General features: G+C 44.8%; 3 protein-coding genes and 1 non-coding gene across 7 annotated transcripts; 1 reads left to right on the forward strand and 3 right to left on the reverse strand.

Moving 5' to 3' along the window:
* Window positions 1–42: 42 nt before the first annotated feature.
* LOC112270347 lies at window positions 43–160 on the forward strand. Its single transcript, XR_002962738.1, has one exon. It is a non-coding gene; the product is annotated as a U5 spliceosomal RNA (small nuclear RNA).
* A 2683-nt stretch (window positions 161–2843) lies between these two features.
* On the reverse strand, window positions 2844–4218 carry LOC100839633. Of its 2 annotated transcripts, XR_729954.3 has the most exons (3): window positions 3687–4218; window positions 3168–3288; window positions 2844–3090 (listed from the first exon to the last, which is right to left on the reverse strand). XR_729954.3 is itself a non-coding variant. In XM_003558051.4 (2 exons), coding segments are annotated over exons 1-2 (342 nt in total). In that variant the 5' UTR covers window positions 4028–4218; the 3' UTR covers window positions 2861–3287. The 2 variants fall into 2 exon arrangements, 1 of the variants encoding a protein (XP_003558099.1); XM_003558051.4 differs by having other exon boundaries at window positions 2861–3288.
* Window positions 4219–8718: 4500 nt separating this feature from the next.
* LOC100839333 (ABC transporter F family member 4) lies at window positions 8719–13338 on the reverse strand. Its single transcript, XM_010230421.3, has 4 exons — window positions 12867–13338; window positions 11063–12759; window positions 9342–10157; window positions 8719–9163 (listed from the first exon to the last, which is right to left on the reverse strand). The coding sequence occupies exons 2-3, from the start codon at window positions 12755–12757 to the stop codon at window positions 9342–9344; spliced, it is 2511 nt and encodes an 836-aa protein (XP_010228723.1). The 5' UTR covers window positions 12758–12759; window positions 12867–13338; the 3' UTR covers window positions 8719–9163.
* Window positions 13339–13640: 302 nt separating this feature from the next.
* Window positions 13641–17249, reverse strand: LOC100830385 (peroxisomal membrane protein 11-3). 3 transcript variants are annotated; one of them, XM_024455811.1, is made up of 4 exons: window positions 16409–17249; window positions 14935–14982; window positions 14763–14834; window positions 13641–13900 (listed from the first exon to the last, which is right to left on the reverse strand). In XM_024455811.1, exon 1 carries the CDS (start codon window positions 17132–17134, stop codon window positions 16418–16420), a length of 717 nt encoding a protein of 238 aa, XP_024311579.1. In that variant the 5' UTR covers window positions 17135–17249; the 3' UTR covers window positions 13641–13900; window positions 14763–14834; window positions 14935–14982; window positions 16409–16417. The 3 variants fall into 3 exon arrangements, with proteins under 3 accessions (XP_024311579.1, XP_024311582.1, XP_024311578.1); XM_024455814.1 differs by lacking the exon at window positions 14763–14834; XM_024455810.1 differs by having other exon boundaries at window positions 13641–14834.
* Between the last annotated feature and the right edge of the window lie 5790 nt (window positions 17250–23039).

Below are 23039 nucleotides of genomic sequence, written 5' to 3' on the forward strand. Positions count from 1 at the left end.
TGGTTATATATGTGTGCCATGAGCCAACGTTGAGAAGCACGCAGCTGCGTGGTGAGCACAAAGCGAGCTATTCTTTCGCCTTTTACTAAACAATACCGTGTGCACGCCACAAAAAGCAGCATACGCTAATTTTTTGTAGGGTGTCTTCTTTTTAAGAAGGTCCCATCAAATCAAAATTCTGAAATGTTGTTTATTTTTGTGATTATCTGGAAAAGAAAAATACCAGCATGAAATAAGCGACCACAAATTGACTGAAGGTTAGCACGCGGTTACTCAGAAATTTGGGACGGAGTACTAACAATTTGACGTGAATCTTGTACATCCTCGCTACTCATTTCGAAAGTACGATCCATTTGGGTTTATAAGGGTGTGTTTTCGAAAGTACGATCCATTTGGGTTTATAAGGGTGTATTTGGTTGACTGAATATGGATGGATGGGATAGGTATATCACTCTTTTCTCTTGATAGCTCTCATTTGGTTGGATGGATAGCATGGATATGCGCAACCAGATAGGAAGCATATTCCCCTCAGATGCTGGCTGGCGGTATCCAAGAAATTTGGCTGGATAGGGTGAGCCAGGCGCGGGCCAGCGCCCGGCCGAGACATTTCCCCCCTCTTTTTCGCTCTCTTTTCATCTCCTCACCCGATTCATTCCTCTCACGACCTCCACTCCACTCTCTGGCGGTGAGCTTGCGACCCTCAGGTACTCTCCCTCTCCGTCTTGCTCAGATCCGGCCGACCCTCTTCCTCTCTCAGAGATCTGGCCGACCCTCTCCCTCTCTCTCAGATTGGCGAAGGGTCAAGTGAACCACTAGCAACTGATGTTGTGGATGTTGAAGATGATGAACCTGCCAATGGTAATGCTACTCCACCTCCCAATGAAGAAGTCACTCATTAACACAATGTTGGTGAGTCATCCGCCTCTAGGCCCTCAAAAAGGACCAAGAAAACACAATGCGAGGAAAAAGGCCTAGGAGCAACACTTGTGGCTTTTGGTGAAAGGCTAGCTGTTGCCATAGAGAATAATGTTTTCAACGACAACACTTTGCCCGAGGGTCTTTGGGCGAACATGAAGATACTTCCAACATTTGGTGTGGATTTTCATACTCATTACGACACCTACTTGGTTGAACATCGACGAGTTGCCAGGGCATTCCACACCTTGGAGCATGATGAGAAGATGGGGTTTGGGTTGCTAGGTATATTAGAAATAACATTCCTTCACACCTTGAGGCTAATCCTCCTAAATGAAGACATGTGTATTGATTGCATGTCATATTTTGTTGTTGATCCAAAACAATGAACTTGGGATATTATGACTTATGCTTTTTTTTTTGAACCAATGGATGTATGACTTATAACTTGCTTGTATGTGATGTGCAAATGGTGTGCTGGAAATTATGACTTGATGGAACGAGTGAGGGATATTATAACTTGGTATCTTGTTGTGTGTGGCTAGAAATTTGTTGTTATGACTTATAACTTGGTGGTTTCTTGTACCAAATAGAAACTCGACAATGAGATATTGTTGAAATTTGCATGTCAAGTAGTTGAATTCAGGTTAGTATTGTTGAAATTATGATATACAAGTAATCTCACCATTTTGTTACATGAAGGTCACAACAACCTTATATCCACTCTATCCACTCAACCAAATAGAAACTGAGCTCGTCCTATCCATCTCTCATCCATCTCATCAAATAAGAATCCGGCTCATCCAACTTAGACAACCAAACACTGAAACTGGATATCCCTATCTAGTCCATCCATGGTTATGCCTATCCACCTTTGCTTGCTCGGGAACCAAACGCACCCTAAGGCTCCTATTGAAGTTTGTGCCACACTTTAACTAACAATTATTCAAATCATATTTCATACTCCATCCGTCCCATATTAGGTGACTCAAATTTGTTCAAATATGAATGTTTTTATGTCTAAAAAGCGTCTAGATACATACAATAGAAAATCACTTAATATGGGACGGAAAGAGCATATGTATATAAAAGTTATACCATTATAAAGAGTTTTTTAATACGAATCCAACAATATGTCTTTTGTTCCACGATAATCTCGTATTATCAGTGTAATTTTGGTCAAAATTCAGCATAAATTTCTGCGACCCAAACGGAGAGAGCACATGGTTCCTCCTGCTTCCATCTGTTATTAAGTACTCCGTCCTGTTGCAGGGATGGAAAAGGGCGACACGTGCATCTGTATCTGTTGTGGCACCACCGCACCAGCACAGTTCGAATCTCTCGTCAGGTTCCCGGCCTAATTTCCAGCAGGCGCGACCCCGAGAAAGGCATCATCGCCACCAGCTCCATGGGAGGGGACAACTCATTCCAGATGCAGGTAGCAGCGCAACGCGGGTTGACGGCCAGACGCATCGTCTGTTTCTGCGAATCATGTCATGTGAGCAGCTAGACCGATGCAGCAGGAATCTTTCGCGTGTGCATCGCGACTCAAATGGAAACAACCGCGTTCTCAAGCTGGACTAGCAGGAGTTCCATTTGAATCTGGATGCGCTGCTCGAATTTTTAGTTTTTACTAGCAGGAGTTCGCTGAAGGATACAACTAAAAAACCTGTATGCCTGGACGGAGATCGCTGGACACGAGTCTGATACAGCAAAATGACAAAATTATGCAGCGGCTAGAGCTGGTAGACAGCAAATTGACAGGTGCCTGATACGGCAGGAACATGAGAGACGGATACTGTGCGTACAGAAGTTCATGGATAATCACTGCATTTGCGCTGTCGCTCCCAGCCCGCGCGTGCAGGTCTAGCTGTGAACCAACAAACTATAATACAGTATGCTCCTTTTGGAGTTACAAAGAGGAAGAATAACATGTGCGCCAATCTGGGAACACAAATTAAATGGTTTTATTTTCCTCTAGTAGATCCAGTTCGTCAAGTCTCCAACAAGTCTGTCCATACAAATCCTAACAGCGTGACACATTGAAATAAACAACAATGCAGGATGTATAGCGATATCATTCATGCAAATTAATAAGTCCCGTTCGAGGTATTCAACTCCAGTTGAAACATTCTTGAAATGACTAGGCTAATTAGCAGACAGTAAACAAGGCATCTGCAAGCAAAGCAATCTCATGAGAAGCTCCTACTTTTTGTTTATATGTCTGATGACTCAAAAGTTACCCTCACAACCTCATGGACAAATTGATCCTTCAAATTTTTGGGGCAGATTAGCAAAGGCACCCAACACTCGTTCCTCCCACATAGTTCCAGCGTCTTCCGTCCTAACAGAACTCACGCAAGATCACGGACTCTGGAAGAGAGAAGAAGGGGGTACATAAGTTAGAGGAGAGACTAAAATATCAGCACTAAATGGCTACTACTGTAACATGTTAATACTAGGGGATGAGAGGCGAGAAGATCAAAACTTGTGATCAATTAATTACTTGTTAGAGATCTGTCCTATGTATGTCCTTAAACTTCCATATGGAGGATGAAAGAGAATTGTACTGAAAAATAGGTACTCCAGTACAGAAAATATCTGCAAGATCATTCGTAGAGTAACAGCTTCGCGAGGAAATAGGACTTTTAGTTTTACGGTAGAACCCGTTCCACAGCGAAACGAGGGAGGACTGCAAGAGCGGGGGTCAAACCAGGAGAACGCTGAAGAGATGGGAGCATCCGAGGTAAAGGAAGGGAAGTGATTCGTACCAGCCATGGATTAACCCGGTGCACTTGTCCTTGATCCAGCGGAATCCCCTGCGGAAGGAGGCCTTGACCTTCCCCTCCACCGAGTAGGCCTTGTAGCTCGCCACCCGCCGCCGCCTCTTCACCTCCGGGTCGCTGAAGCACCAGGCCGACCCCAGGCCGCCTCCGCCGCCGCTCTTGGTTACCGGCAGCGGCGGCGGCGGGGACCTGGAGGGGGGCGGCTTGACGACGAGGTCGATGCGGCGGTCGCCGTAGGGCACGATCTCGTTGCGGTAGGGGCGGTCGTAGTCGGCGGCGTGGGGCGCGTAGGGGCGGTACGGGCGGTCGTAGTCGGCGGCGGCCATCGCGAAGCCGGCGATGTGGGCTTAACGCGGAGAGCTTGTGCAGTTGTGCTCGAGGGAAGGAAAAGAAAAATTCCGCCGCTGCCTTCTCTTTTCCCCTTTTATTCCCCCGGCATCTGCTTTGATGGGGGGCAGGCAGGCAGGGCTGCGGTGGTCCGCTGCACCGCAGCTAATTTAGCGCTGGGGGCATCCAACGACTGCAAGTCTCCTCCTCCTACTTCCTTTTCTACTCCTTGTTTCCTCGTCAGGAAAGAGCAATTGAACAGCACGATAAAAGATGATTGTGTATCGTGAGCCGTCGCTGATGGCCTTGATGCATTGCACTGGCATCCACGGGCCGTTCTGGTGCTCTGCTTATTGCGGAATCTATTGTACTCACTCAGTTTCTAAATACTTGTCGCTGTTTTAGTAAAAGTTTTTGCACTAAAACAATGATAAGTATTTAAAAACGGAGAGAGTACCAATTAAGAAACACCAGGCAAACGAGAAGCTTCATGTTTGTTTTGGGAGGCTGCAGAAAAGCACATAAAACGCGTGGCATGTCTCTCTTGGCAAGGTTTTATGAGCTCATTGCACTAAAAATTCCTGCATCCCAAACTTAAATCCCATTTGGGTGGGATAGGCCAAATATGTTATCAGGCGTGCATGGTAAAACCTTAAAAAAAAATCAATCCTAATCGTCATTAGATCGTAAATAAACGAATCAAATAAGACTTGAAACTCTAATCACTTAAACACATTTTATGAAAACCCCTGATGATTAAAGGTCTAGGGGTTTTCATAATCAAGAGGAGGGTTTTCATAAAATTTGTTTAAGTGATTAGAAGTTTCACCGTTTACCTGATCCATTTATTTAAGACCTAATGGCCAGAAAAAAAGATCAAGTTTTTGCTGAATAGATGTTTTCACTTGGTACCTTTTTGTGAGATCTGCCAATACCTATTTCTCAGCTCGCCAAAGAAAATCTATTTGTTCGCCGCCAAACACAACATATTAAGCTAGACAATTAATATATTACGCTCTCAATTTTATTTCTGTTTTCTTCATTCATGAATTATGAGGATATTAAGTAGTACTCCCTCCGATCCTAAATTGTTGTCGAATTATTACATATATCTAGACGTTTTTTTAATAATTGATACATCTATATTTGGGCAAATTTGAGTCAAGAATTGAGTAGTAGCACAACTCCATTCACCATAGTCAATTTATTTTATTCGTGGATATTTGCAAGATTACAAAGCACTACCCAAAACCTAGAAAATGGCATTTTTGGTATTAAATTAAATATTTTCAGGAGACAAATCATTTTTTATACCTATTTACTTTTTTTTATCCACGCTTCTTTTGGGCTTTCAGGTCGGCCTTTGAGGCGGAAAAATGAGGCCCAGCCCAAGACACCGGGCTTCAGGTCAGGCCGTCCATGCCTAGGTCTACTATGTACCAATATATTCCACGCCCAAATTTTTACTATGTCTACTAAAAACATCTTGCGCGAGCAACCGATTAATTAGCGAACCAACATGTGCTAGTCAAATATTGCTAGAGAGTAAAAAACAAAAATGACTGTATTGTGATCTAACTTTAATCTGAGTATCAATAAAATAATCACATAAAACATTAGTTTCATATTTATTATCATAGAAATTTTACCTGGTATTATAATTTAGTGTACACACTACCTATCGGTGCAAACAAACTACCACAATATGTGAACTTTAGTCATCTCAAGTAACTTTAGTTTTAGATAGTATATAGCTAAATCATCTACAAAGAATCAATCAGGTTGATGCACATGTCGGTCGACCATCTGGCTCATGTCTTAAAATTTAATTGTGGATTAAGATCTAAAATCACATACAAATAAAACGTTGTTGCTGAGTTGATTATTTATGTCTTTCTAGTGACCAATCGTGCTCGTGAACCGAACTTTATTTGAGGGTATTGCTCTAATATCATATACAAATACAACATGTCGCCTCTTAGAAACAGTCAAGCGGCCGACTGTGACCTGAGTTTTAATTTCGTATGCTAGTCTAACACTTAACACAAATGATACACACATATCATTGACTTGATGTTCTTAAAATAGAATAGTAATTCATATCTACGTGATAGAAAAAAAAAACACAATGCTACTTTTCATTGAAAAAAAGGAACAATTTCGGTGTCCTAGACTCCTAGTCAAAAGAAATAAATGGTACAATACTTGAAGAAAATACATCTTCATGAAAAATTGCAAGCATATATGTGACAACATTTATATAGCCAGTAGAAGTCTGCAACTCCTGGCGAGCGCAGCAGCTAGGCTACCAACGAGGCAACGGCACCAGAGCGAGATGAGCCAGCGAGGTTGGAAAGGTCCGACATTGACTACTCGGCCTCTACGGCTCTACCACACATTCTTCTGTCCACATCACAGTACCAGAGAAAATGTCCCATCATAATAATACATTCTCTCTATAAATCTACAAGAAAGTACCCTGCAAATTACAATTGAGACATTCCTTCAAACCACAGATGTCCTTTCGCGGTTGCGAGCATAGATCGTACTTGTGTACTTGGCAGCAGCGATTCTTGGCCGTGTCGACGGTGTCGTTGCACAAAAAGAATAGGGAGTACGAGAAAAGATTATCACATATTAAATGAGTTTCTATTATATGTATTTAGACGTTTTTTAGGTATACATACATTTACATTTGGACAAATTTGTGTCACTTGATATGAGGCGGATGAAATATACGAGAATTTCATTTAGATTTTGCAGACAAGTTCTGAGGCTCAGTGTGCAGCGGAGTTCGGTGCAAGACCCGACTGAAGAGATTGAACTGGGCAAACCGTGAGTGGTGCGGCACAATTGCAGTGTCACTGCATGCCGAGAGTGTAAAGGTAAGCTAACGAGAAATTACATTGGAGGCTATTCATACTCAGTTAATTATCCATCTCTGCATCAAAGTATCAAACAAGCATCAGCAGCTCAGCAAGCACTTTCTTCTGGACGGCAGACACAACATTGCACTGCACCGAAATGGCGCTTATTAGCCGGTGCGCGCACCAAACTAGTCATGACTACACCGAATGCTTGCTGTGTTTAGCAGGTGTTAGGCCGAAGATATCTTCAGAAAGGCTGATGCAGAAAGCCAACGACTTTCTTTCTATGCGTTTCTTTCTTCAGAAATCAGAACCAAGCGTGAGCGCCATCTCGTGCCATTTTTGCTGCTGGGAGTTTGTGTGCTAGCAAACACAGAACTAGAGCACAGAGCACCATGCCAGCACGAGCTAATACTACCGCCGAAAAGAAACAAATGCAGCCGCATCCCAGCCCTGGAATCTGGATGACTGGTTCCCGTTTTGACCGGCCAAAATTAGTTAAATGGAACACCTAATCCACCGACTCGAGTCTTCGAAAAACTCGCAAAAGTAGTAGATCCCTCCCTCCCCATGTGCAACCCTTGTGGCGGTGATCTGGTCAATTAGACGATCACTCCTCCCGAAATTTGTCGCACGTTGTTTACATGTGGCCGTCTCGTTCTGTTCCTACCTTCTGAGAAATTTGCAAAAAACTTCACATGAAACAGTACGGCCTGCCAAACTATTTTGCGTGAAAATCATCAGTGAATCAAGCCAAACACTATTAGAACTAGAAATTTATGCCGAACCCAATTGCAAGTCATTTTCACCAGACTTATGAAATTTCATAAGAAAGCACATGACAGGATTTTTCACCAGACTATGACTTTTCAGATGAAAGCACATGACAGGACAGTGAGAGACTAATCAAGCCAAACACTATTAGAGTCAGATGAAAACATGCGAACATCAACCTATAATACGTACGGAGTACTACAAAAGTGAAGTCAACAAAAGGCCATTCCACTGTAGCCCCACGTAGACCACAGTAAAATTCAGTGCTGCCTTTTAGATGTAAAAAGGTAAATTTTCCGGGCTAACTAAAACTAAAATGTTGTTTGACTTGAAATCGGCATATTCGCCAGCCGGCAGCAGAGCTGACACGAACTAAAGGACGCGCGCAAAGACCACAAGAATCGTCGGGGCCGTCCGCCGTCGCAACAAATCAATCAGGCAGGCCTTAGCCAGGATAAAATACGCGCAGAACATGACTACGGTATGTTTCGTTACTGCTTAAATTTTCCTTCCAAAAAATTTAGTCTTTACTTTGTTTTTTGTAAAAAAAAAAAATTGGCTGTCAATAGAATCTTGCTCATGCCATCACATCTTGTTTGACATATTTTTATCAATTTTCTGGCCAACCATGGAGTAGGATTTGCTTGCCCAGCCAATGGTTCACAAAATTTAGGGCATAGATGGCTAAAAACAAAACATACCCTACATCACGGCTACTCTTGAGAAAATTAGTAGGCCTCATACTGTAGGAGCATCCCTGCACAGTGCAGGGCAGGACTGCTCGAGCTGGAAACGACGGGCCGCGTCCTTACCAACACTGCTGCGGTTCCAATGCTTGCATTTTCTGGCCGCGAAAATTCATGTTGCACGAATTTTTGTGCAAGCGGCAGGATTTTGCCAATATGGATTTATTTTTCAGCACGATTTTGCCCTCACCTTAGAGCTGCTGCGCCATAAACAAATGATTAAATGAGAGACAGACTGGGATGGTTAAACTAGCAACTAGTACGGAAAGTAAAAATTTAACTTCCTCACGGGCAAAAGAGCAATGCCATCAGAAAATGATCATTTTGATGGAACTGGCTTTACCGATAGCATAATGCATACATATACAAAGCGGTCCAAAAGTTCAGATACATCTTTGGTCGTAGTTTGAGGTCGTCTTCAGGACTGAATGAATGAAAATAACAAAATAAAAAAATGCCTAAGCTAAACCAAAAGGTTAAGGAGGACATGTCTGTTTCTGTCATTTACCACATCACGAAAGAATGAGCTGAAGCACAATGACAAGCTATGTTCAGTGAAATATTAAACGTCCGGCAACAAGCAAGCCCTTGTTATGCTCGATCCCACGAGCCACTGACAGAATATGTTGAGATATGTGTCAAATATCGTGTCTCGGTGTCATTCTTGATCGTGCATCCGCCGGATTTCGTAACAGAATATAATAACACGTTTGGTTCCCTTGAAATGTTCGGGGAGTAGAATGGCATTCTGGAAAAGGTAAGCATATATTAGCTCCTATAAATATCCTGACTTCACAAAACAAATGGAAAGTAAATTCCTTGGCATTGGAGTATCTTTCCACACCAGTGCATAGCAAGATGTGGTTTAATGAAGCACAAAAAAAACAACTTATGTTAAAATGAACATTTCACTCAAGTGCATTTACCTAATGGGGACTTATACCACACATGTCCTTGACGTTGCTCTTCACACATTCAGTTCGCTGGAAATTGTTTCCATCCACAGATATGCATGGAGTAGAATTTATCTGAGCCTGAACTGAAGGAAAATAACTGTTCTGGTTCTGCATTTCATCAAGCCGAGTAAGTGAAGTGTTGGCGCCTGAATGAGCATCTAAGTTCCTGTGGTTTGGTTCCGTTCTTTGTACAGAACTACTGTGCTGCCAAGAGTTTGACTCTGCTGAAGCACAGAAGTTCATGTGGCCTGGTTCAGCTCTTGGCACATAGCCACTATGCTGTACACCATTAGGTCCCACGTTTGGACTAACCACTGGCCTTTGTCTATCTAGCAAAATGCGTATCCATCCACGTCTTCTAGAAAGAGTTGCAAGCCTTCCAGATGGAGTTGATAAACCCACAATTGAAGCTCGTGATTGAGCAGGATGATTTTGCCTAGGAATCTCTCTAGGTGATACATTCAGATCAAATCCTTGCCAAAGATCGATTGAACGTGACCTTTCAAATGTGCCAATTGGTCCAGTTGCGCCTAACTGTGCAGAACTGCTATTAGCAAGGCTTCTAGCATGTGATGATCCCTCTCCACTAAGTCTACATCCTCCACAGTACCAATTTCCTTCAGGTACTTCTCTTCCCAGGCCAACACAGTAAGTATGTGCTGAGGAATCACAAATATCACATAGTAGCATGAGACTATCGTCACCACCTTGATTGCACTCTATGCATACGAGATTCTCGTACGGATCTAACCAGCGCCTTATTTCTTCTTGTGTGGGCTGATAAACCTGTGAAAGAAGCAACACAATGAGTATATGACCAAAACATACTACAGTGTTTTAGGCTTGGTTTTCAAAGGTGGAACATTGTAGTGGCACATCTCGGAATCAAGTACTTTGCATTGGCATATAACTCAATTTCTGTAAACAAGTTCGTTTTTGAACTAAATCATACAATAAATCTTGAGCTGATGTTTTGTTTCTTCAAAAAATAAGAATGTCAAATCAACTCACCATGGAATTCAGTGCCATATTATCAATCAAAATTCAAATAGGTTTCTGTAAGTCGATCATAAGAGCCTTTAACTACATAACATGCAGGTGCAAAAGCTCCAGATACAACAATATTAGCATTTTTCATTGCAACCAACATCAAGGCGAAGGAAGGCTTATTGACAATATTGAAGTAAGAGACAGAAGTACCAGAAAGGCGAATGTAAAAGGTTCCTAACCATGATTGGAGTGCACTACATTCATGAAGCCTGACCATAACATTAACATATTGCCCCAGAATTTAAATTTTCTTCCCTACTTCAACTGAACCTTGATATTCAAATTAGTGATGCACTTTTGTTGGTGACAATATCTCAGATGTGTGGCAATGAACAAATATACTCTCTCCGTCCCAAAGTAAGTGACTTCGATTTGTATTAGTTCTTATACAAACCCACGTCACTTATTTTGGGACGGAGGGAGTATAAAAAGTGGATGAAATGGATAAGTTACCAATAAAAATACTAAATATACGGGTACACTATTTACCAGAAATAAATCAAATCTCAAACACAGACTGACAGTAAACATATTCACAAATTATGTTTTCAATTGGTCATGCATCTAAGAGCAAAATGAAATAACAACTTAATACTCATGAGATCTGAAGTTGTAAAATGACCACAGCAAATAAAATTTACCTGATCGCGCTCTTCAACCATGATTACAGAATTTTTCAGTTCCAAACGAAGATCCACTTTCGATGACTTGGTGATCGTCGTGAACCGCCTCTTACACAATGGACACCTTGACTCAACCCTAGACCACTCCATGATACACGCGAAACAAAAGAAGTGCGAGCAGCAATCCAGCACTCCCTGCAGAGTCATTTTCTGATCCTCGGAGAGGCATATCCCACACCTGGGCTTCCCAGCATCCACTAGTTCCCTTTTCTCTTTTCCTTTGTCCTCTCCATTCCTTGTAAAAGAAATCCTCCTCGGCGACACAGGCGGTGTAGCCTGAGCCTCCACAGGTTTACCCTCTCCAAAGACCTCGAACTCCTTGTCTGAGATATGGAACTCAGAGTCTGAGGTTGATTGCGAGATGAATATCCTCTTCTTCCTCTTGGCCTCTTCTTCCCTAACATTCCCCAATTCCTTATCTTCAGAGTGTGAGGATGACCCTGAGACAAATGGCTTCTTCTTCCTCTTGGTCTCCCTGGAAGTCCCCAATTCCTTTGAGACATGGAATTCAGAGTCTGAGGATGACCCAGAGACAAATGTCCTTTTCTTCCTCTTGGCCTGTTCTTCCATGACATCTCCCAGTTCCTCATCTGAGACGTGGAATTCAGAGCCTGAGGATGAGCTAGAGCCGAATGCCCTCTTTTTCCTCCCCTTCCTAGCTCTAACTCTCACTGGCTCAACCATGACCAGCTCGGCATCCTCAGGTTCCTCATCCGAGGATGCAAACTCAAATTCTGATGTGTCTGAATCAATAGCCGGCCATGTATCTTCCTCAGTAACTGGTTCTGGACAGTCCACCTCCACCTGCCTTCCAAACCTGCCCTTCTTCCTTGAGTGCCGATTGACCTTGATCTGATCATCCACAATGAAGTCCTCGTCATCCTCGTAATGCTCCATGACAGGGCGTTTTCTCCGTCGCCTTGTAGGCGCAGCTTTCTTCGCCTTGGCTGAACCCACCTTCCGCTTGGAAACCTTAGAACTGCTTTTCTTCTTCTTACCACCTTTCGAAGCAGAGTTCCGTCGAACTGTATTTTTGATCCTCGGTATCTTTCTGGAGTGACTGTCACCAGATTCCTCCTCTTCCTCGCCTTCAAACTCCTCATCATCACCCTCTAATTCAGGGTCAAAATCCATGTCCTCCTCCTCTTCCTCTTCTCCCTCGTCCAAATCAGGATCAAAGTCCATGTCATCGTCCTCTTCCCGCCGTTTAGATCGCTCGGCCACTGGAGCCAACTTCTCCTTCTGGCTGCGGCCACCACATTCAGTCGCGCAGTCGAGCCGTGGTGGCTCCTCTTCCTCCTCGAGATCTTCCTGGTGGCCGCCCATCTCCTCTTCTTCCTCGAGGTCCTCCGAGTAGTCGTCGTCCTCGTCGTACCTGCGCCGCCGAGATCGTACGGCGGCCGGATTCCTCTTCCTCTTCCGCGCGCGGTCGTCGTCCTTCACAGCCCGCTTTGGCCGCGGCGTCTCGTCGTCCTCGTCCTCCTCATCCACCTCGTACTCCGCGTCTGAGCCCCCGCCCTGCTCGCCGGCGCTCGAGGCGGAGAGATCCTCGTCGTCCTCGTCCTCTTCCTCCTCCAACACATACTCCTCATCGCCGTCGTCGTCATCCGCCTCGACCCTCCGGCGCCGCCTCCCGCCCGCTCCCGTCCCCATCCCTACACACCAAATTCACCTCGAATCAGAACGAAATGGCCGGATCCCGGCCCGAAATACTGACCAAATCAACGGGCAGTTGCCCAATTGCCCTCGAGAGAAGCCAGACCTGCTGCGCCAAACGGCGAAACCCGGAAGCCACGAGTTGGCAACGACACCAAACCGATAATATTCTGCGCTGGTGGTCAGCCGTGGGTTTCGAATCGGTTTGTATAAATACTCGCAAGGTCAGAGGAGGCGGCGGTGACGAGAATTTGAGAAGCCGAGGCGAGGAGCTCGGAAACGGGAAAGGGGAAAGGGTGCAGGGGAAGGAGGAGCGACGGGGAAGGAGGGTGCGGAACTGCGGACGCGGTTGCTTTTATCGCCGCGTAGGTGGGGTGGGCTGGGGTGGCTGGCTCCTCTCTCCACCGGCTTGGCTGGCTACTGGCTAGTGGTTGCCTGGTTGGACCGTTTGGGTTGGACTAATTGGCCGCGTTGCGGCCGCGGCATAGAAGCCGGTTCACATATGTCCTAGTTTTCGCCTTGAGCCGCCGCTGATTAGTGCGCTGGGGTGCGTTTTTGCTGGGTTTCGGTGGGGTTCGTCCGTTATCACTTATCAGCGCATCGGGCGAACCAGTCAGGCAGGCCCAGTGGTGCCGTGCCATGATATGCTGATGGTGCTGGTGCCTGACGTGTCCGTGACTCGTCAGGACAATTCGATTCGTAGGATCCTGGGCCCTCCTGCCCCTGCGCGGCTGCGCTGAGCATATCTCAGGGACTCATGGTGGTCCGGGACCCGACCAGCTTTCGTGTGTTCTATTCTTTCTCCATCCATGCTGTGTACGTTGTGCTCCCCGCGAATAGAAACTGGAACGGAGATGCTCTCACTGATGCCGTGAGCCTGTGACGCGACGGGACGGCAAATCCTAATTACTTGTACTGTATCAAACATCCAGAGTTTATTAGACAGCACGCACGCTGTGCTCCTGTAGAACAACGCGTTCCCCACTGCCGTGCCACTTCTCGCTGCCATATGATCCTCGGCGGCAGGTGTCAAATTTTCAGTTCACGACCTTCCCTCTCTTGGTCATCTGCAGATTGCGGCGGCAACCATGCACTCTCTGCTCCAGGGACAGTTTAGTTCATGCTTCTACGGGTATACTCCTACAGTAGAAAACAGTTCAACGAGGCAATGGTGAGCTGAAAACAGACCAAATAAACAATATTTTCCTTTCAGGAGCATGCTGTTTTAGGCCATACTTTTACAGATATACAGGCTAGTCTCAGGCTTGTGTCAGGTCAGGCATATTTGTCACAGCCCCATACTCCCTACGTTCCCAGAGGACAAGTATTTCCTTAAGCCGCAACGACTCAGTGGTGAGTTGAAAACAGCTCACCTAAACAAAAATTTCCTTTATGGAGCTGGCTACAGGATGCACTTTCACAGCCATTTAAATAAAAACTTGATTTGCTCTCAAGATGTGCCGGATAGGAAAGCAATAAAGATTGTTTCATTTCGATTTGGAACCCTTTTTCTTACGGGGAAAAAACAACCCCAACCATTTGGAACAACAATGCCAGTTGTAAATATAACTATTGACTACGATTTGCCAAAATTATGCAGCAGGTTGCCTGATTTCAACAGGAAGTAGGACAGCCCCTAATGGCAATTTATAATCACAAGTAAATTCAATCTTCTATTCCAAAGTTGTAGTGAAATATAAGCACACATGGACATATGGAGCTCCGTGGCAAACACTAAATACAATATATCGAATTAAACGAAAAAGATAGGTGTTCTTTATTCATTGCCAATAAACTCATTTTGTTATTGTCATGTGTGATGTCTTGTCATACTTATGGACCATTATGTTTATGCAATTGAGTAACTAACTGGAGCTCCCCGCCTGTAATAATAAACTAAAAATCTGGTTGGATGTGACATTAAAACATTGAAGGTGCAGCTGGTAGAAATGAACAGAAGTAAAGATTATGAGAAGACCTTACTGAAACCGTCAAAACTTACCACATACGGGCATGCCCACCTGTAAGTGTTGAAGTGCAAACATCTAGGATACCAGTTGTCTTAGGCTCTTAGCTGGATTATCAAAATTTTTTTTTGAGGAAAAGCTGGATTATAAATTTTGGTATGACTAGAAACACCACCAAGTAAGCTGCTAAGATATGAGTACCAGTACCTGGAGGCGCTTACAGTTCCATACTCCCTACGTCACCCATACCTTGTGCTGGTAGAAACGAAAAGAAGTAAAGATTATGAGAAGACCTTACTGAAACCATTAAAACTTACCACATACAGGCATGCCCACCTGTAAGTGTTGAAGTGCAAACATCTAGGATACAAGTTGTCTTAGGCTCTTAGCTGGATTATCAATTGTGGTATAACTATAAACACCAACGAGCAGCTAAGATATGAGTAACAGTGCCTGGAGGAGCTTACAGATCCATACTCCCTATGTCACCCATACCTTGTGACCGTAGCATAGCAATGCATCAGAGGCTTCCCATCAGACCAGATCAATAGAAGAGTAAAATGAACAATATTCATAATTCATAACACTACAGAATTTATGAATTGCTAATGCCAACCATGGCTGGAAGAAACAGAGTTAAGTTAATCTTGGCCTCGCAAAAATAATAAGCTCACTTAAATAAGAATAAGAAGTTATGAGAACAATAAGACTGACATACATGACTCTAGAATCTAGATATATATTTGTTTTATTTTTGTGAGTGGGCATTGCAAATTAGTGGCAACGAAATAAAAACAAAAGACTAGAACGAAAGCAAGAAGTATAGAAACATGCCAACTAGACAGCTCCTTAAGTTCTATTTTGTTCTGATGTAAGCAAAATACTTATAGCTCCTTTGAAGCTGATTAAATTGGACTACTGTAGCAAGTGGCAATCAAACAGATAAGTATTATCTGGCTGGGTTGTTATGCAGATCAAGTTAGTGATCATCAGAATAAGAAGTAATCAGTGTATGGCATTTAACTGTACTCGATCTTGGACCTCTTAGCATTGTCAAGTTCATGTCATGCTTTTAATTTACAGCATTCCTTCTTCTGGAGTAATTGTGCATTATGTTACATGTCATATTAGCCCAAAATCCTACGAGTTACAGAATAAAAGTAAAAATTAAAGCAGAAAAACGACACATGGAACTGTGAGGCTGGTTTCAACTTCCTAGAGCATAAGAGCCATATTGTAATGAGAAACATGATGGAACAGTATTGTGCATCTTATTGCTGCAAATTAGATTGCCATGGAGTTGTCTTGCTCCTGTAGATAGACATCATAAAGTTGCAGCTGTACTCACTGGTTCTGTTTCTGCACTAAAGAGCAGAACACTCATCTTTCAAGTCAACCATAAGCCTATGAAATTGGAAGATGGCCAGCCGTTTATCCAATTGAGTAGCATAACGAAACATTTGGGTTGATTTTTAATGAAATCAATCACGGGCAGCATTAGCTCAAGGCTGAAAAGACTAAAAACATTGTTCTGCAACCAAATGCATCAGCATCAATTTCACCCATTCCACAACCACGAGCATACATATTTAGGAGTCACAGGCCAAGCTTAATTTATCAACACGCCCCAATTTGAGCTTTATTGCACCTATTGTCAACCGTGTCTTAAAACCTAGTATACCTTGAAGCTTCAGCAAGAATTCCAGTTCTTGTGCGCGCTGATCAGCGCCGACAGCAATCCGGCGGATGCCGTCAGCGTAGAGCTACCGAGCAACCCTTTCCCGTCGGTCACGTCCCCTAGCGCCATGAAGGCGTCCGCCACGTCCTGCACAACGGACAGTCGCTTCAGCAGCAGCTTCGCTCGCATCGCCCTCACCGCGTCGTTCTCCTCCCCGCAGCCATCCGTCAGCCGCATCCTGATTGAGGACTCCATCTTGGACACCTCCTCCAGCTTAATCGTGATGGAGCCGACGTAGCCCAGCAGCTCGGCCCAGGCGCTGAGGCGCTGGAGGCGGGGGAGGAGGTGCGCGGGCAGGAGGCCGGCCTTGGCGAGCCAGACGAACTGCTCGAGGAAGTAGTAGACGCCCTCGCCGCCGTAGGCGAGCAGCAGCACGACGGGCGGAGGGAGGAGGTTGGGGTGCGCGCGGAGGGCGTTGACGTCCTGGACGAATTTGCCGAGGCGGAAGGCCTTGCGGCTGAGGCCTACGCTGGACTCGAAGGACTTCAGGCGCGCGGAGGCGGCGTGGGGCAGCGGCCCCGCGGCGAGGGCGAGGCGCGCGGCGTAGCGGGAGATCTTGAGGAGCTTGTCGACGCCGTCGCGGCGGGCGAGGTAGGCCTCGAGGTGGACGAGGAAGTCGCGGGGAGGCGGGCGCGCGGCGGCGGTGGACTTGCGAGCCTCGGAAGCCATGGCTCGGCGAGTTGTTGGGGGAGGAGGCGGCGGAGCAACGGCGCCGTTCGGGCGTTGCGAGTCGGCCGGTGGTTGCGTGTATGATTCGGGCCGTGTCAGGTACTCCTATTGGGATTTCTTTCGTTTCGGTTCGTTGAAATAATTAACCGGTGAGGCGGGCCCATATGTCGGATTGATAAGAAACTCAAGCCCATGGCGCGGTGCTTCGGTGGACCGGTGCGATGCACGCGGGGACGATCGAGACACACGAACAAAGAAACGGAGGAATAAATTCCTGCTCTCGGCGGGCGGAACGTGCGAGCACGATGCGGCGCGGCTTTGAGTTGATCTAACCGGCGGACTCCGTTCGACCTGTGACTTGGGTCAATGGGTGGGCTGGGCACGTCACGTAGCGTGCAGTGTAGAGACGCAGGATTTCCGTCTCTTCCGGGATGTGCCATTGTGCCAAGCGACCGGCGTAAGTCACATAGACACATACTCCATCAAACATTGATTGTCAAGAAAAGAACACATACAATCATGCACTACAACATTATGTCTTCTCTTTAAAAAAATGCCCTGTGGATCCTAGCTTTCTTTTGGCCAACATCATCGAGGATATACTGTCATTTGACAAGAGAGCTCAGCGTCACGATTGACTCTATCTTAGCACATAACATGATTTTTCTCCATCCTGCGCATGCAAACAAGAACGTCCTGTGCGGAAATATGAAATCCTACGATCATTGCATTAGAAACCCACTTGACAAAGGTTGATATATTAATATCAAGAAAATACAAGTACACCGGGTCTCTGCAACAACACACTGTCAAGAGCAAAGCGAAGGCAAATGAGGTTGCACACAACCAAAAAAGAAAGAAAAAAGAAATACAGGACCAAAGGAGACAACGACTCACAATAGCAACCACAACCACCACCGAGACAGCCCCTAGACAACAAGAGAGAGGTTCTTCAAAGGCTTCATATTGTTACAATGTGTGCTTTTTGAAAGCGAGACTGATTTGTTATTGTCGTAGAACAAGATTGGAATAGCTAGGAAGCGTCGATGCTCGACAGTTAAAAATGTTAATTGGGTGCATACATCTGTTTTTTTTCAAGGATATAACTTTTTATTTGAGAGCATGCGAGGATATAACTGTTTTTTTATTTAGCCATCCCCATGTATTCTCTCCGATTCATAACAAATGTCTGGGGTTTACTCCCTGGAGTCGGTTTCAGGTCGGGTTTTTTTTTCTCTACTTACTTATAAAGTCACCAACATATTCATCCCAACGTCCACACCACTAAACGTACACGGAATACTAATAGTCCTACAATCAGACTCACTAAACACGGATTACTTGCTAACTGTGTGCGCTTAGTGATTACCCGCATGAGAATCTTTCAACCTCCCACCCGAACCGTTTTTTCTTTCTTTTCTCCTCACCCCAGCCATCCTCCAACGCGGCCTCCTCCTCCTCCCTCCCCCTGCGGCTGCCGACTCCTCCACACCCCCGCTGCCTCCTCCTCCTCCTCCCTTCCCCTGTGGCCGGCCTCCTCCTCCGCCTCCTTCCTTCCCCTGCGGCCTCCTCCTTCTCCTCCCTTCCCCTGCCGCTGCCTCAACCCCCACGGCCCGCCTCTGACCCCGCCATACAGCCCGCCCCCACCCCTCCTCCTCCTTCCGTTCCCCTGAAGCCGCCGCTGCCTCCTTCCCTTCCCCTGTGCCCGCCGCGGCCTCCTACCCCCGCGGCCCGCCTCTGCCCAGCCCCCCTCGCGCGCGCCCCCTCCGCACCAAGCACCAGGGTCCAGGTATAATTCCGTCCCTGCACACTATGTGCTCGATGAAATGTATGTGTAAATTTTCTTACTGTCTCTACATGAGGCGTGACTAATTATGTAAGTAGCTGATGCTGTCCTCCCAGAATCGTGCCGCCGCCGCCGATCGCCAGACAAGATGAGGTGAAGCATGGACAAGGAGAGACAAGCATGAACACAAGGACAGACAATCCCAGGGGTACTCTTTGGAGAATTTCTGCCGAATGCTTCAATCGTGTTGCGACAGATGAGGTGAAGCAGGAAATGGCTGAATGTAAAAGTGACATGAATCCATATAGACTTTCTAGAGCTCGTTTCTGGAAGGAGGTTGCGGATTTGTACGAAACATTCCTTGTTGGATCTTGTGGCCGTGTGTTGTCATCAGATGTTCCTTCAGCTTGACTCTGTTACAGCAGATGAGAGCCTCGAGATGACTATCCTCACTGTTTGTGGAGACAGTGTTCTGAAACTGCAGAAGGATGCTCGTGTTGAGGTTCGCTCATAAAAAAGATGTATTTGCTTAGCTTTTGGTTGGCTTGGATGAGTTTTAAAAGAAAAATATGTCCTTTTAAATGCACAACTGTATTCATCTCACAGGTAGTCAAAATGTTTGTTCTCTTTCAGATATTGCAAAGGCTTGTGAACTCTCTTGATCGTTGTGCATTATGGACAGGATCCCTTCCTATTCAAACTGTTGGTCTTCTACCATTGCACTGCAGCAGATTTTCACTGGGCTGTTTGCAGATGATGTTTTCTCTATGCAGGTATACAACAATTTATCTTATTCATTCTCTTGCATGAATTGTTTGCAATTATGCTCCACAGTCCTTGCTTATGCCAGCTACCAAAGTGATTGTACATATAGAACGATATTAAGGGACTGCCCTGCTTCCAGGTCTGCTACTCTACTTACATGGTTGAACAATATCATATTTGTAAATTATCATTTGCAGCTTTACTTTACACCACAGTGCTTCTACTAAGGTTGTGCTTGAGTGACAGTTGCTCTAGATAGGTGCTATACTGCTATTTCAATGTTCAACATAGGCCTTCTAATTCTATGCATCATGGAGCTCATGTCCAAGGACCTGGCCCCGCTGCTCGACCTCCACGATCACGACTTGAGAACAGAGATGGACCAGGTGGCCACATATTTTTGGGAGTGCTGTCAGCACGGAGAACAGGTGTATGTAACTCACTTAAGTCTGCTACTGAAGAATCAATAGAGATCTAAGCTCTGACTATATGCAGCCTTAAATCACCATTAGAAATGCTTTAGGATTTCTAAAAAAAACCCGGGTGGAGCCGATTAATATTATGAATGGGGTACGCTATGAAGTCATACAATGAAACTCTACCAGCACTTGTATTAAAATAGCATATAAAGGAGAAAATGGTCTGTTTCATTTCTTCTCATCTGTCCGTGATTCACTTATTCTTATTTTGGGACAAAATTATTTTATTTGTTTTGATGGTGGCTTCGTATTGATAATTATGCAACTATAAGACAAGAATGACAACTATAAAACAACAAGCACATCACTCTGGATCGCTGAAAAAGATGAATTACAGATAGGTAACTACAATATATATTGCCATATTGGAATGCACTTGGAGTTGAATTCCTTGTCATTTCAGTTACTTGATTGTTGACACTTTGCTAACAGAAAGTTATGCATGCCAGCTATACATGCAGGACTGTTTTTAAACTACCTAATTCCACAGTTGCTTTGTTCGCTCAAAATGTTATTCTGTGTCATCTCAACCGATCCTCTTATTCTTGACCATCAGGTCACTCATTTTGGAAGCAGAGAAAGCTACAGATGCTCTTGAGACTGTTGCTGCAACAAACCATTTTGCTCAAGCATCACTTATCGAAGCTAGAAAGCTTGTTACACAAGCAAGAATGTCGCTCGAGTGTGTTGGTGATGAACGGCCACCAGAAAATTGTGGTGAGCATACATCAGAAGACTCAGCTGTATCGGAACCGCACAACTATGACTCTGAGCTGTTTTGTGCCACAGAAATTCAATTAGCTCGGCCGTAGCATTGTGAAATCATGTGTTGATTTTGCTATGTATCTGCCGCAGAATTATTATTTTTAATTTTGCTGGATGAGGTGATAGCTGACCAGTATGGTTGTTTTTTTTAATCCTGGAAATCAATCCATACAAAATGTTTTTGGAACTCATGCTATTAAGTACACTTTTGGTGTTTAGAGTTGGTGTAAAATGTTTCTGGCTCACATTGTCATATTTCTTTGCAGGAATATGGATGGGTTAAATAAGGAATGACATAATAACTGGAAATATCGTTGTACTAGGATATGTTATTGGCAATGGTGGGTTGGAAATTCGAAATGCTTGTCATTGTTTCCCATCCTGAGTCAAGCAAGGCAGACTACTTACTTTTAAAATGTGGTCCTACTGGAGTACAATAGTAGTTTGAGCGGAGTGTAATTCAGGTTTTGGGTTCAGGTTATGCAACTTCTTGGAAATTCCGCTGTAAACCTTAATCATGTATCCTTGTTGGTTCAGATTTGATGATTTTGAATATTGTTTATGTTCGAATGTGATTGCGACTCAATTGTGTTAGGGTGCATGTTAGTCATGATGGTTCAGATTTGATGATATTATCAAGAAAATGTGGGCATTTTTGGAGGCCTAATTTTAGCATCTTGGCTTAAAAATAAGATCGACAAAAAAATTTGTAGAAAGACAAGTCATCATATAAAAAAGGTACTCCCTCCGATCCATATGTGTTGTAGATTTTATACTAACTTAATCAAAAAGTTGTACTAAATCTGAGCTACTTTGAATCGAAGGGAGTAGAAATCAAATTATCACGTACTGTGCAGACGTGCAATGCACAGGCTCACTAGTTAGAACAAGTTTCAGATCAGTTGGGCCACCGGGCTCTTTCGGGATTGCGTCCGAATCTTTGTTGCGCTGTGGACACCCTGCAGAGTAGCCGGAAATGCACAGTCTCAGAGCACATGACCATTTGGGCCGCTACTTTCAGCCCAGTGGCTAGCTGGCGTTGCACCTCAGGTTTGCGCCCAAAGAGGCAAAGATATGTTCAGATTTTCATATCGCGAAATCATGTAAGCCTGGTTTCAGAGTCCAGAGTGAGCTGGAAGTCATCCTGTCTAGCTACCGTTTGCAATGATGGACTGGTCCACTGATTCTTACATTATGCTCTCCTCGGATTAGGTTAACTTAACAACGCTCCATCATAACCTATCAGCAGACCTACAGTGACCTATCCACGAATGGTAGCTTTTGGGATATACATATATACACTCTATCAACATTTGGCAGACCAAGAAAAGGGAGCCGAGCAGCTCCCGCAATGATTCCGTTCGACTACTTATCTATTGAAAGGTGCTCTCTTGACATTAATATTACAGCACTACTGCATGCATGATCACTAATTAGTTTTCTCTCTCGAATTGTTTACACGAATACAATAGAAAGATTTCGCTAAACAAAGATTACTTTAGAAGTCAATCATTTGCGCTTTCCCAAAAAACGAACCGCGCTAGATTTTTAGTCGCTTCCATTCGCAAAAACACATGCAGCCGCGCGCACGAAATCGTTGATGATACGGCTAGCTAGGCGCCTGGGATCGCACACGGAATTAAGCTTTGAGGTCGATCGACTATGGCAAAGCTTTGCATGCCTGCGCAAGCAAGATGCCAATGTCGGCAAAAACCATCTGGTAGTTGCTGCTCGATCGTTGCCTTCCGAAAATTTATGTTCCTGACACGCATCCAAGTACTGTTTGGTGATACGATCTTCCTAAACTAGCAGTAACATCTTTCTCGGTGGCAGACGGCCAACACATCGCTAGCTGCATGGATGCGTCTTTGTAGCCACTTTTGCTGTGCGACTGAGTTGTCCGGCTTTGCTTGCATTTGGATAATCACATGCATGCCGGTCGAGCTAGCTGCCACCGTCGCCCTTCCCCCTTTACGATGCAAGAGACATGATGCCCCAAAGCTCGACGCCTACCTGGCCGTCTTGATTGCAGCAGAGAAATGTTCCATGGGCCAGGGTCAGAATGCGCGGGGAGAGGCACACACAGCCTCTCGATCCCCCGCTCCTCTCC

Source organism: Brachypodium distachyon, chromosome 1 (assembly GCF_000005505.3).
Source record: "Brachypodium distachyon strain Bd21 chromosome 1, Brachypodium_distachyon_v3.0, whole genome shotgun sequence".
Classification (NCBI taxonomy): domain Eukaryota; kingdom Viridiplantae; phylum Streptophyta; class Magnoliopsida; order Poales; family Poaceae; genus Brachypodium; species Brachypodium distachyon.

Excerpts from the sequence above, each read along its gene's own strand:
- LOC100830385 (XM_024455814.1), bottom strand. The coding sequence starts at position 17,134 with ATGGCTTCCGAGGCTCGCAAGTCCACCGCCGCCGCGCGCCCGCCTCCC.
- LOC100839633 (XM_003558051.4), bottom strand. The coding sequence starts at position 4,027 with ATGGCCGCCGCCGACTACGACCGCCCGTACCGCCCCTACGCGCCCCAC.
- LOC100839333 (XM_010230421.3), bottom strand. The coding sequence starts at position 12,757 with ATGGGGACGGGAGCGGGCGGGAGGCGGCGCCGGAGGGTCGAGGCGGAT. Across the intron at positions 10,158-11,062 it reads TGGTTGAAGAGCGCGATCAG|GTTTATCAGCCCACACAAGA; the intron begins GTAAATTTTATT and ends CTTCTTTCACAG.